Genomic DNA, 12,636 nt, shown 5'->3' on the forward strand with positions numbered 1-12,636 from the left:
CAAGTGTAAAATGGGGGTGACTTAAACTCCAATTGCGGGGTTTAATTCAAAATTCTGAGGTCCGATGAGAAGTATTCTGCAGGTATGAAAGGTTAGCTGCTGTTAAAGCAGTTCTAAAAGTGTGGAGCACACTTTGAAGTAGATGCAGGTGTTTTTAACACAACAGATTTTCATGCTTCCAGTGAACACATACAGGAATTAAGAAAGGTGAGCTATATCCTGCCCTCTGCTTCCAACCTGTGAATGCCATTGCTTCTACAGATAAACCAGCACACATCACACACGAAAGGGAGGTGTAAGCTGGCTTGGAGGAACCTGTGGGTTTGCAAGAGAACAGTAAATTGTTAGAGGCAGACAAAAACCTAAAGAGCCCCACTAAGAACTGAACAAGCAGAGGTACCCTGCCATGGAATGCTGATTGACAGTGTGGAACCAGGTGTAGGAATGGCATAGAGTGACTAGGATCCTGAGAAGCAGCACTGCATGCCAAAGCACCCAAGGCACAAAGTTCCCAGGAGAACAACAGGTTCAAATAGGCCACAACTTTATTGCTTACAGATGTGAGTGGTTTGGCTTAGGCATTGGGGTGAAGCCAGGCTCTTTCTTGACTCCCTGTCCATCTGCAGGGAGTCCACTGAAGGGTAAACCACCAATAAGGGGTTCCCTATGACTTACATTAGATAGGGGGTCCCCATAGGGGCTGTGACATGGCCCTAGCCCACGTCCAGACTTCGGATAGGATTCACACCCTGGATCCCTTTAACAGGATACCCTTACTGAGGAGGGGCAGGCGAAGGCAGCAACCTACCCTCCAACCCAACAAAGGTTTACCCAGTGCCTAAACTCACCAAAGTTGTGATGATTGCTACTAGGTAGTCAAAAACCAAAGGACCGGTGCCAATTTGCCAAGTGGAAAAAATTCCTACCCAGCCTCAACAGCATGAAAAGAGGGTGGGTGGGCTGGGTGATTTGACGAAGGGGTGAGAAAGGGGGCCGGCCAGCCATGCCACGTTAAATTGCCCGTGGCCACACCCACCCTGCTAGCTGAATGTCTGGGGCTGTCCCCCAGCAATGGTGTTGCGGCCAGAGTGATGTGGGGGAGAGGCAGCGTCCCTCCACCCGTTTGGCTGGGGAACTGTTGAGACCCGGCTGTCTGGCCACAGTGCCTCCCACTGCGTAAAAGGTGAACCGACTTCCATACTGGAACACTTTGCTGCAGGTCTCACTTACCTTTGTATAAAAATCAGTCTGCAAGACTGTAATATGATCCAGAAACAGACTCCAGGATGGGTCTGACTTGATTCTCAGAGGCTTGAGTTGCGAGATCTTTGCCTTCTCTCAGTCATGAGAGAATGATTGTCATTTGTTTGTTTGAGGGAAAATAAAACAGCTGCACTTGGTTGAAATTGTGATGTTGTGATCAAAACCTGCCCTCTATTCTTTACTCTGGGTGATCCAGCTCCCATTTACAGGCTCCTGTGGGAATTGTTGTATGTTCATGTCAACGTGAAGGGTGTAAAAAGATGCACTGATCCCCCACCAGGGGTTTCTGCAATACGCAGACAGATATATAAGCGAGGTGCCAAATGGCTCCTTAAACCACAGTTGCAGCTGCCAAAACAGAATGTCCAGTTGCCATTTGGGGACAAGACGGCTCTTAAGTCTTATTATTTTGCAAATGATTGACAGACTGTGATTGAGAATCAGTTAAACATTTGGCTAGTTCAGATGACAACTTTGAGCTAGGTTAGCAGCTTTGAGAACTTAAAGAAGACAAGTCACTTGATCTAGGGATAATCTTCACACAGTATATATTGGCCTATTCCAACCTATTTTTCTTAATGGTGACTGCTCCTGCACAGAAAAAAACATTTTTTGTTCCTGAAATTCATTTTGATTATGCAGATAAAATATATCTGATAGAATTTTGCAGGATGTTGTATGAGTGTGTGAAAAGCGTCCTGATCCAGTGATTCATCCAGGCATGAAGCTCCAGGTGGTGGGGCCGTCAGGTGCTATCCTGGCGCCCAGGCAAGTTCACGTGGACGCAAGTGGTTGCTAGCCAGGTGCAAAATGCTCCTGGTGCCTGGCTAATTTCAAACACTGCTTGGATTGCCATATTTTTGTTTATAAGGATATAAGGAGAAGGGCTGGAAAAGATCTTTGGACTTCAGTCAGTCCAGCTAATATTGGGCTCTATAGAAGGCATGACTTGATATAAAGCAGATTCATCTATTTATTTCCCTTTCCCTACATGTGTCAGGAATCCCAATGTGTTTGTCAGCAAGGAAACAAGGCACTCTTATGGCCCTCCTGGCATTATGTTTGCACACCTGTTTTCTGACACTGGTCTTGGTATTTCTATTAGTAAAAGTAATGTGAGAACCAACACTCCGTCAGACTGCAGTTGCAGCAGGGGTCAAAATGACTCATGCTGCAACCTAACACCAAATAGTTTTTGGCCATCCTTTCCAAACTGCTCCCATGAACACATTCTTCAGTTCATGGCAATGGTTGCTATGTTTTCCAGCTCTGACACGAAATGCAGGACAGTCAAATTTTACCAGTGTTCCAGTGTACAAGTTTGTGGCTTAAGCCTGGCATTTTTGGTTGTCCCTCAGATGGCAGAAGCTGGGGCTGGGAATATATACCGGTAACTTAGAGAAAATGTCATTTGAGGGTCCATAGCTGAGGTATGCTTTGCAGGAGTGGAGCAGAACTGTGCCTGAGAGCCTCTAAATATGGACAGTACTTCTCTAGAAGGACAGTCAGATTGATTCCGGACAAGTTGTATCCGTTCATATAAAAGCATGCCCAGGGTTCCTTTTATACTGAGTGTCTCTGCTAGGATCTGTGGCTCATAGTGGCATTGCATATAAATTGTATTTTGTGAGTGCAAGGGCTTTTTCCAGCCGGAACACTCCTGAACACAGTTCTGGAGCAGCACAGATACAGACAGGTAGCCGTGTTGGTCTGCCATAGTCAAAACAAAAAAATTCCTTCCAGTAGCACCTTAAAGACCAACTAAGTTAGTTCTTGGTATTAACTAACTTAGTTGGTCTTTAAGGTGCTACTGGAAGGAATTTTTTTGTTTTGACTGGAGCAGCACGTTTTTTTCAGTGCTTTTTAAGGTAGGCGATGCAGCACACTCCCTAAAAAAAGGTCAACATTAGTGTGTGGCCTGCCAAGCATTTACAAACAAACTCACTCTTGATCTTTAATCCCAAGCATCTAACCTTCATGGATGTTTATAAAGAAACTCTTGCATTACTGTGATCTGTCCCTTGAAGGCAAATCATTCTAATACTGCAGAAAGGGGTTTAAACATTCAGTGTATTGTAACTATTTCACAGTTGTTATCTGAACAATTGGAGTTGGCAATGTGAAGGCTTTCAATCATATCGGCTTCAAGTACAGCCCGTCCTGGAATCTTTTTAAATGACTCACAAGGTATAGCAGACAAGAACTCACCTTTTGTTGCACTGAAGATCATGTTCCAAAGATGCACCAGACTTGTCACCTATGAGGTCATAGTCACATTGTGGTCACATAGTCCATAGTTGAGGGGGAAAGGCTTTTTGTGACCAATGTAAGACACCTAAACTACCAAAATTAAGTACATCTGATTTGTTCCTAGGATTATAATTTTTTTGTCAGATCACTAAATGAGAAAGCAAAACTCTCAGTACCATAAAGGGTAAGTAGCCTATTCCCTATTGGGGGGAGGGGAGGGGGGTCCTTCAACTGAGCTTTAGAAGAAGAAAAATAGAAAAGTTTTGTGTCATCTTGCATGTCATGCTTCTGGTTTCCCCCCTCACATGTAAAATGCCATTTAAAAGTTGCTAGAGAATGAAACTGGGGGAAGTTAAATTTAAAACAATTTAGAACAGATTAACTATGGAAATAGGTCTGTAGATTAACATTTTCAGAGAATTACCTAGCAACCATGATGGACCAAAATGGACAAGCAATAAAAAATTCAGATTGGTACAGAATTCAGCATCCTGGGGGTCAGTTTAGGCATTCGGCTGAATGAGGTGGTAAAGCTTTGCTAAACCCTGGCACTTTAGGGGGCAGGTGGTGAAAATAGAAAGCAAGCATGCCAGGGAGAAGGGTTCCATGTAACCACCTTAATCCCACGGGAGCATGTGTCCTAGGGAGCTCTTTGCCCCTTCCTGTTAAAAACAGTAGACTTAAGGAAGTTCAACAGTGTGTAATTTTACTTTATATGGAACTAGGAACAGATGGAAATGAGGGGACTTAGGGTTAACTGAAAAATGGATTTGGGGTTGGTAATAATTAAGGGATGATCTAGGTAGGATTTTTATTTGAAGAAATGAATTAATGTAAGATAATTTATTTAGAGGTGATTGGTCGTAATTAAAGGAAGGAGAAGTTATTCTGAGCTTGGGGATAGTTTAGTGTGTTTTTGGTATAATCGTCCCACCCCCCACATTTCCCCTGCCCCAGGGGTGGTGGAAAATCTTCCTTCGTCTTCCTACTCAGTTGCAGCTTCAAGTTTTCAGACTGGAAAAAGATTGAAGTTAGTTCTTGAACATTCAGCTTGCTACAGCAGACTGCAACCGATCTCCAATTTAGACCTGTGTTATCTTTGTTGGCAACTCTGTGGTGGAAACTCCCATAACGCTCCCATAGATCACTCTCGCAAAAGAATTGTCTTTTGGTAGAATGAATGACTACCAGATCCAGAGAACAACCATAAAACTATAGACTACGCTACACCGTCATTCCCTAGTTTGAGAGAGGCTGGGCTTTTCCAAAACTGCGGAGAGAACTAATTATTAAAAACAACACAAACAAATGTGTGCATCTCAGCAGATATGTACGATAAATGTTCATTGCATTTTTTAAAAAGGCTTCTGCTGAAAAGGCATTTGATAATGTCTCTTGGCAGTTCCTACAGAAGAGCATGGAAAAAGCGGGGCTAGAGGGCGAGTTCATGAACGGAATAAAAGCGATATATTCGAAACAATCGGCGAAACTAATAATAAATAACAACCTAACAAACTCATTTAAAATAGAAAAAGGAACTAGACAAGGATGCCCTCTATCCCCGCTCTTATTTATTATGGCGCTAGAGGCAATTACAAATAAAATAAGAGCTACATCAGAGATCCAAGGGATTAAACTAGGAACAAAAGAGTATAAGCTAAAAGCGTATGCGGACGACCTGATGCTGTCACTGGAAAGTCCACAAGAAAGTGTGGGTAAGGCCTTGGAGATGCTAGAAGAATTTGGCAAGGTATCTGGCTTTAAATTAAATAAAGTGAAGACTAAAATGCTGACGAAGAATTTGGGCAAAGAGGAAAATGAAAAATTAGAATCACAATATGGAATTAAAGTGGCAAAAAAAATAAAATACTTAGGAATCTGGCTAACTAATAAAAATATAAATTTGATACAAGATAATTATCTTATGACATGGAAACAAATAAAGAAAGACCTGGATACCTGGAGTAGAGTGAAACTCTCATGGACGGGAAGGATGGCCGCAATAAAAATGAACTTACTTCCAAGAATGCTGTATCTCTTTCAAAACATACCAGTGATTAGAGGATCCAAACTTTTCACAGAATGGCAAAGAACTATCTCAAAATTTATATGGCAAGGAAAAAGGCCAAGAATTAGGTTCAAACTTTTAACAGATCGGAAAGAGAGAGGGGGATTTTCGGTACCCAACTTGAAATTATATTTTGAGGCAGCCTCTCTTTGTTGGATTAGGGATTGGATTAATTTGGAAAACTCCGACTTGTTGGATCTTGAGGGGTTTGACAATAGGTTTAGCTGGCATTTCTATTTATGGCAAAATAAAGGAAAATCACATAAAGGATTCACAAGTCACATCTCTCTATGAAGTCTGGGAGAAAAACAAAAAGCTCCTAGAGGAAAAAACACCCTGGTGGCTTTCGCCAGTTGACATTTCAACGATTAAAAAAGTAAATATGGAAGGAAAAAGACTTACCTATGAAGATTTATTAATAAGATCAGAAAACAGATGGAAGATGCGAACATATGAAGAGCTGAAAGGTAATTTAACAAGTTGGCTACAATTCCACGAAATAAACGCAATATGGACAGATCACAAAAAAGTAGGGATGAACGAGAAGAAATCCAAATTTCAGACAGAAATAATTGAGGGTAATTGTAAGTTACTATCTAAAATGTACGACTTATTATTGGAGTGGGATACGAAAGACGAAGAAATAAAGGAAGTTATGACTAGATGGGCAATGGATCTGGGATATAACATAGACTATGATAAGTGGCGGAATTTATGGACTAACGGAATGAAATTCACAGCATGTGCAACACTAAGGGAAAACTTAGAAAAGATGATGTACAGGTGGTACATCACCCCGGCAAAACTGGGGAAGATGTACAAAACAGCTAGCAAGTCTTGTTGGAAATGTAAAACTAGAGAAGGTAATTTTTTCCACATGTGGTGGACATGCGAAGTAATGAAGAAATATTGGGAAGGCATTTATAATGAACTAAAAAAAATATTTAAATATACCTTTATTAAAAAGCCGGAGGCCTTCCTATTGGGTATAATCGGGGATGAAATTAAAAACGAAGATAAAACATTATTTCAATATGCCACAGCTGCTGCTAGATTATTAATTGCCCAAAATTGGAAAAGCCAAAGTATCCCAGAAATTAGAGATTGGCAAACAAATTTATTTGAATTTGTACAACTTGCAAAAATGACACAAAAAATTAGAAACCAAAAAAATACAAAGTTTACGAATGACTGGAAAAAATTCATGACCTACATTGAAGAGAACTACAAGAACATAAAAACCACAGCAGGATTGATTTAGATCTTATGATGTATAAGTCTATTATAATTAGTAACTGCAAGAGAAATAAATTATTTAATGTAAAAAGCCTGAAACCAGTAGGGATGGAAGTCAATAGGTGTACAAAGGAAGGATTAAAGTATCTAGAGATATAAAGAGACAATTGAACAAGCAAAGAAGTGTAAAAGGAAATAGTCATTATGTTTAGAAATCTGTTTTATTTTATTTTGATGTAATGGCTGTAACCGTTTTTCTTTTCGTGTTTTTGTTTTTTCGTGCTGTCATTGTTTTTCTTTTTGATCACTTAAGCAAAAATTAATAAAAAGAATCCAAAAAAAAAAAAAAAAAAGGCTTCTGCTGTAGCAGAAAGTGAAGTTGGAGGAACCCCAGAAGCTATTTTCTTCAGCATTAATTTAGTTCAAGCCTGAACTTGTATTTGAAACAAATATTCGTGAATTAAAGTTGGGAGATATGAAATAGTTAACAGAGTAGCAGTCTATAAAATATATAAATTTGTAGTGATCATAAGGCTTTTGAAGGGTAACAAAACCAGCACGCATATGGAAATACACTAGGCAGTACTTGGGGATCTGAATGCAAAAGTTCAGCCAGGTTATCCAAGCTAAAGGTCACCACCATTAGTTCCATGTTGAAAAGAAAAGCCAGTTTAACTTGATTAGGTTCAAATCAGGGTTAGTTGAAATTATATTCCTAAACCATAAATTAATAACTATATTGGGGTACTTCCAGATTGCAAGCTTTAAGGAGACTTTGATGTGGATTAAAAAATATTATTCTACTCTCAGTTTCTAATACGTTTTGAAAAGATTGTATTGCTGATGCTAAAGCCAACAATTTAAATTAAGTTGTGTAGTGTTACTTAAGCCTTGTAAATACATCTGCAGAAGGTGCTAGCCCACAAATTCTTCCGAAAGGCACTAATGGTCTAAACATTTTAACAAGCAAGAGACCAGTATTTGGAAATCTTTGAAGTAGTTTTCACTTACTAAAAGCAAACAGTTAAATAGATGTTTTCAAAGCTGAACTTCTCAAGGGGATGAGTTCTTGTAAAAGTCCTGGTTACATATGCCAACTTTGCTCCTGGAAATATTATCTGGCTTATCTACTTGCAGATAAGTTTTCTGCTTTTTTTTTTACACAGGAATCATGCATCCCCTCCCCCACTCTTGTTCTGAAATAATACAACCCCAGATAGGTTACTGCAGTAATATCCTGTTTGCCAAATGGTCTGATGGGCTTAGTTATTCAGGCCTCTGGTTAAGCGTTTGCAGAGTATTGTGTGTTGGGAAAGGGTGCTAAGGGTGTCCATACTTTGAAGAATTATGTAAAGGAGAAAGCATTGGCTACTGCTATTTTTATTCATTTTAAGTTTACTTTATCTTTTGCACTGGTCTTCCTCCAAGGTACTTATGATAGCATCCATGGCTATACACACTCCGCAGTGTAATCCTGTGAAGTAGGTTAGGCTGAGACAGTGGGCTTGGTCCAAGGTCACCCAGTGAGCCTGAGGTCTAACTTTGACCCCAAGTTCCCCAGCTCCTATCTTCTCCCAAATACATGGCAAGATTGCACCTGCCAACATTTCCTTCTCCCTGCACCTATGAAAGAGGCCCTGAGCACCATTGCATCTGGTCACCCAGCGTATGAACATGGTTCAGGGACAGGGAATCTGTGGCCATCCAGATGTTGATGGCTTCCAGCTCCTGTCATCTGCAACTGAAGAGGCCAGTAGTCAGGGATTATGGAAGTTGTAGTTCAGTATAGGTGAACAGGATGGAATGGGGAGGAAAACACAGCGGTTGATGGCCAAGACCACATCCTGTAGAATTCTATCAGTTATATTTTATCTGCACAATCAGATTGAATTTCAGGAACCAAAATGCTTTTTCTGTGCAGCCTGAGCAGAAGCCATGAACAATGTTATACTTATTGTTGTAGCTTCTCTTCGCTTCCCCCACCCCACTGCCCTGCTCACAGTTGTGTAGAATATTCTTATGTTATGAATGGTCTGTGTCACCATTAAAAAAGAAAAAGGAATAGGCCAGTGGCCTGTCCCTGTATCAAGTGACTTCTCTTCTTTAAGTTCTCAGAGTTATTATCCCAGCTCAGCTATCCAGATATTTAACTTTGTGCATGCCTTTTTAATTTAATGTTACAATGGTGTTGTAGAGGATGCTGACCAGCTGCTCCTGTTGGCTTCGACACTTTGGAATGGGTGGGAGGGGAGCCATTTTGTCAAAACAGCTTCTTGGGCTGGCCTGCATAGGAGGGAGGGCTAGACTTTGAGTCCATTTCCAACTCAGAGATAGTTTTCAGGAAGTTTACCTGGATGAATAGACCTGTGGTTGGAGGTATTGGAGTGGGGGAGAGAAGGGAAAGGACAACCGACAGCGGTCTTCATGTTGTGTGAGACCCTGATCCTTCATATACATAAAAAGCAAGTTCCGTTGGTTTCAGTGGGGCTTAATTAGGGGTTGTTTCCAACAGCATTTCTTCCTTGATGCATTGATGAATTTTCAAGCATCTCACCACCACCAGGACCTCAGGACGAAAGTACCTGCTCCACCCAGTATCCTGTCTCCAAAATGACCTGTGCAATATAAACACAGCTAAGTGGCATTGAGAAATATGAATGTTTGTTCCCTCATCAGCCTGGGGCCTAGGTATCAAAAAATGTGGTTTCTTTGTTTTGTTTTGTTTTTCATTACAGGGAAGGACAGTAACAGTGTTATAATGTCCTTTCTTGTGTTTTATATAAGCCAAGGAATGAGAAGCTTTTGCCTAAATAGCTATTTGAGATTGCAAGGGTTCCCTCTGGTGGCATTTTGGATTAAGATGTAGAACATTTGATATCATAGCCTCCAGGAATCCAGGCAAGGATCGCTCATCTGATTTTTATTTTGGAAAGGGAAATTGTTGTTCTGGCAAGACATCCTCAGTCTTCCACTTGAACCTGGAATAGGGGAGAACTCTTCTTGCTTCCTCTGACCTTGGGGTGCTCAGTGCAAAAAATGATGCTGGCCACCACCCCAAGAACACTTTCTGCCCCCAAAGGCACTGTCTTCTGTGCACTGTTGAAGTGCCCAATCTGATTCGTGCAATAGTAGCCTAGACTCTCTCCAAAATGTTGTGTTATTGGTTGGAATAAAAACAAATAGCAATTTACCAGAGGACCAGAATTCAAGAGTTTAAAAGAAATAGTGGGATAGGGTTTTTTGTTGGCATGAAAAAGCTATTTTTAAAAAAGGGGAGAGGAAATTGGGTCTCCCCCCTGGAAGAGGGCAACATATCTAGTTTCAGTTTGATCCAGGAATGCTCCTTCACTACTCCGCTTTGACCCCGTTCCTGTTTTTGATAGATAACTTGTGGTTGGTCTCACCCTCATGCTTATCTTGAGCAGTCAAAAGTGCATATGCCTTATCTCTGTTATACAGAAAAGGCAGAAAGAAGTAGTGAATTCTTTGTAAAGCTGAGGCATCGTCCTAAATGCTGCTACCTGCATCCTCTCGTGTTCTTTTTGCACAGACCCAGGTGAAGGACTTTACTCCCCCTCCCCAGGTATGTACCCAGTTCCATCCCTGGCTTCTGACTGCTTGCCCTCCTGGCTGCCCTCTCTCTCCTCCTGCCATTTGCTGCTGGGTTGGCTGAACAGCTGGAATGTTACAGAGGGCAAGTGCAGGCAATGATTACGGGAACTGAAACTCTTCATATTGTGTGAGCAGCTGCCCATCTCACAGCCGTTTTCATTGCACATTTGCACCTGATGTTGTACCCAAAGCACTCTTCTGTCTTGGCAGAACAATCCAGGCAACAAGAAGACAAACTGAGGAAGTGAAGAGCACAGAGAGCCATTGATACATGTCTGCTTGAGGAGGCAACTGGCAAATTAAACTGAAAAGAAGTTGTCTTATTGGTTGACGTTACAAGTAAGTTGTTGGAAAGGGAAGGCTTCCTAAATTATAAGGGGAAATGTACTTTGTAGGCCTTGCTAATGGAACAGGGTTGAGAGTCTGTGAGAGCAGGGCTGGCCCATCCATGAGGCAAGGTGAGGCAACTGTCTCTGGTGGCAGGATCCCCAGGGGAAGCATATCTGCCCTCCAAGGAATGCATTGCCCACCACTGCAGTAGTAACTGCAGCTGCAGGGCATTCCTTGGAGGCTGGATCTGCCACCTCCTCAGCCCCCACCCCAGGCCTCCTCCACAGAGGCCTCTTAGCACATAGACAGTGCTGCTGGTCTCTTCCCACCCCTAGGGAAGCCCCATGGGTCTACATCTGCCCAGCATGATCCAGAGTGGACCTCTTCCTTCCCCCACGACGATCTTTGATTCCCAGCTCAGCCATTGAGTAAGTTTGATTCGATTCCCCCCACCTTCTCTCACTCCTTCTTACCTGGTGGGGGGCACTATTTTGTGGTTTGCCTTAGGTGTCAAAATGTCTTGGGCCAGCCTTTAATCTAAGAGAACATATTGGGCACAATCCTGCTATAATCAAAACATTTAACTGAGGAAACAGTCCTAAACACCCTTACTAGAAGGCAAGCCTCTGGCCAGTGGCATGTCTTTTGTCCCTTGACGCTGGCATCCCAGGGCAGCTGTCAGCTGGAGGAGAAGGATCGTCCTGGCAGGGAGAGGCAAAGCAGCAATCTCTGCAGCTTCCCCTTGTCTGGCCAACGGTTATGTATCTGATGTTTAAAGTTTATTATTATTATTATTTTTATTATTTATTAATGCATCACTTACACAAGAGCCTCGGCAATTTGCCATTAAACACAGAACATGCCGGCATCACAATGCTGTTTTTTTAAATGCATAAATTAGACATCACAATCTATTGTCCAGCTCTTGTAGCCATAGATTTGTTGTCCCTCTGTGCACTTTCAGTATTGAAGTATCCTGTGCAATAAACTTTGCTAGGGTTGAAAGAATGCAGCTCTTTAAACAATGAGACCATCTGTATAGGAAATGCTAGCAGCAATTCTGTGATAGCGTAAAGGAGAATGGGGAGAGAAACAAGCTTCTAGTAACCTTTCTTCTTCTTCCCCCACCCCTCCCTCTTTCACGAAGGATTTACCATGTTTGGGACTGTGGTCGTTGGGATTGGGATTGCAGGATCTGTGCGGATCAGGGACCTGCTGAATCCTTTGCCTTCCAGTCCTGCTGAGCATCTCAGACTGTTGGGCTTTGTGTCTAGGTGAGAGGCTTCATTATGTGGCTTAAGAAAAAAAGTCTAATGAGACTAACTTATACCTTGTAAAAACTATTATGCTTGATGGCATCTTGAAGCAAACTTTTGATAAGCCTTTTTTATTTTTCGAAAAATGGGCATGATGTCTCATAGGTAATAATCTACTTCTTCAAATGCTGAGTAGGAACTTAATATTCTAATGAGCCAGGATCCCAAGATTTAGAGTGCTTTACATCTCAAGTTGTCCCCCACTGAGGCTCTTTTCAGTGTTCCCTTTTTGTCAGAGGTAAAATGAGTGATAACTGGAGAGAATGCCTTTTTGGTTGTGGTGCCCCATTTACTTATCTGGCTCCAACACTGTTTTCTTTCAGGCACCAGATGAAAACATCCTAATTCTATCATCTTTTTAAGTTTCTGGCATTTTAAAATATCCCCCATGGAACCGGATCTATCATCTGTTTTTATTATGCTTTTTTATTATTGTTGTGACATTTTAATTGAGTAAAAAGCTCCAAAAGCAATTTTGTTGCTTCCTTCTGCACTTTTGTGCCACATAAGTGCTGTTCATGGTAGGTATGTTCTCATTCATTTTTGTTTCTGCTAAAACTA

At 41.5% G+C, this 12,636-nt stretch overlaps 1 protein-coding gene across 3 annotated transcripts in view; it reads left to right on the forward strand.

The window, feature by feature from the left end:
- The window catches only part of BLVRA (biliverdin reductase A), a 29,317-nt gene that overhangs the window by 1,957 nt on the left and 14,724 nt on the right, over nucleotides 1–12,636 (forward strand). Inside the window, exons 2-4 of one of the 3 annotated variants that reach the window (XM_083706406.1) lie at nucleotides 10,401–10,556; nucleotides 10,640–10,768; nucleotides 11,907–12,033. In XM_083706406.1, the coding sequence (XP_083562532.1) occupies nucleotides 11,915–12,033 (119 nt within the window). In that variant the 5' untranslated portion in view covers nucleotides 10,401–10,556; nucleotides 10,640–10,768; nucleotides 11,907–11,914. Of the gene's footprint in view, nucleotides 1–10,276; nucleotides 10,557–10,639; nucleotides 10,769–11,906; nucleotides 12,034–12,636 lie in introns of all 3 variants that reach the window. The other 2 variants (XM_083706405.1, XM_083706404.1) reach the window with 2 other exon arrangements.

This window comes from Podarcis gaigeae, assembly GCF_964106915.1.
Source record: "Podarcis gaigeae genome assembly, chromosome: 12".
NCBI lineage: Eukaryota > Metazoa > Chordata > Lepidosauria > Squamata > Lacertidae > Podarcis > Podarcis gaigeae.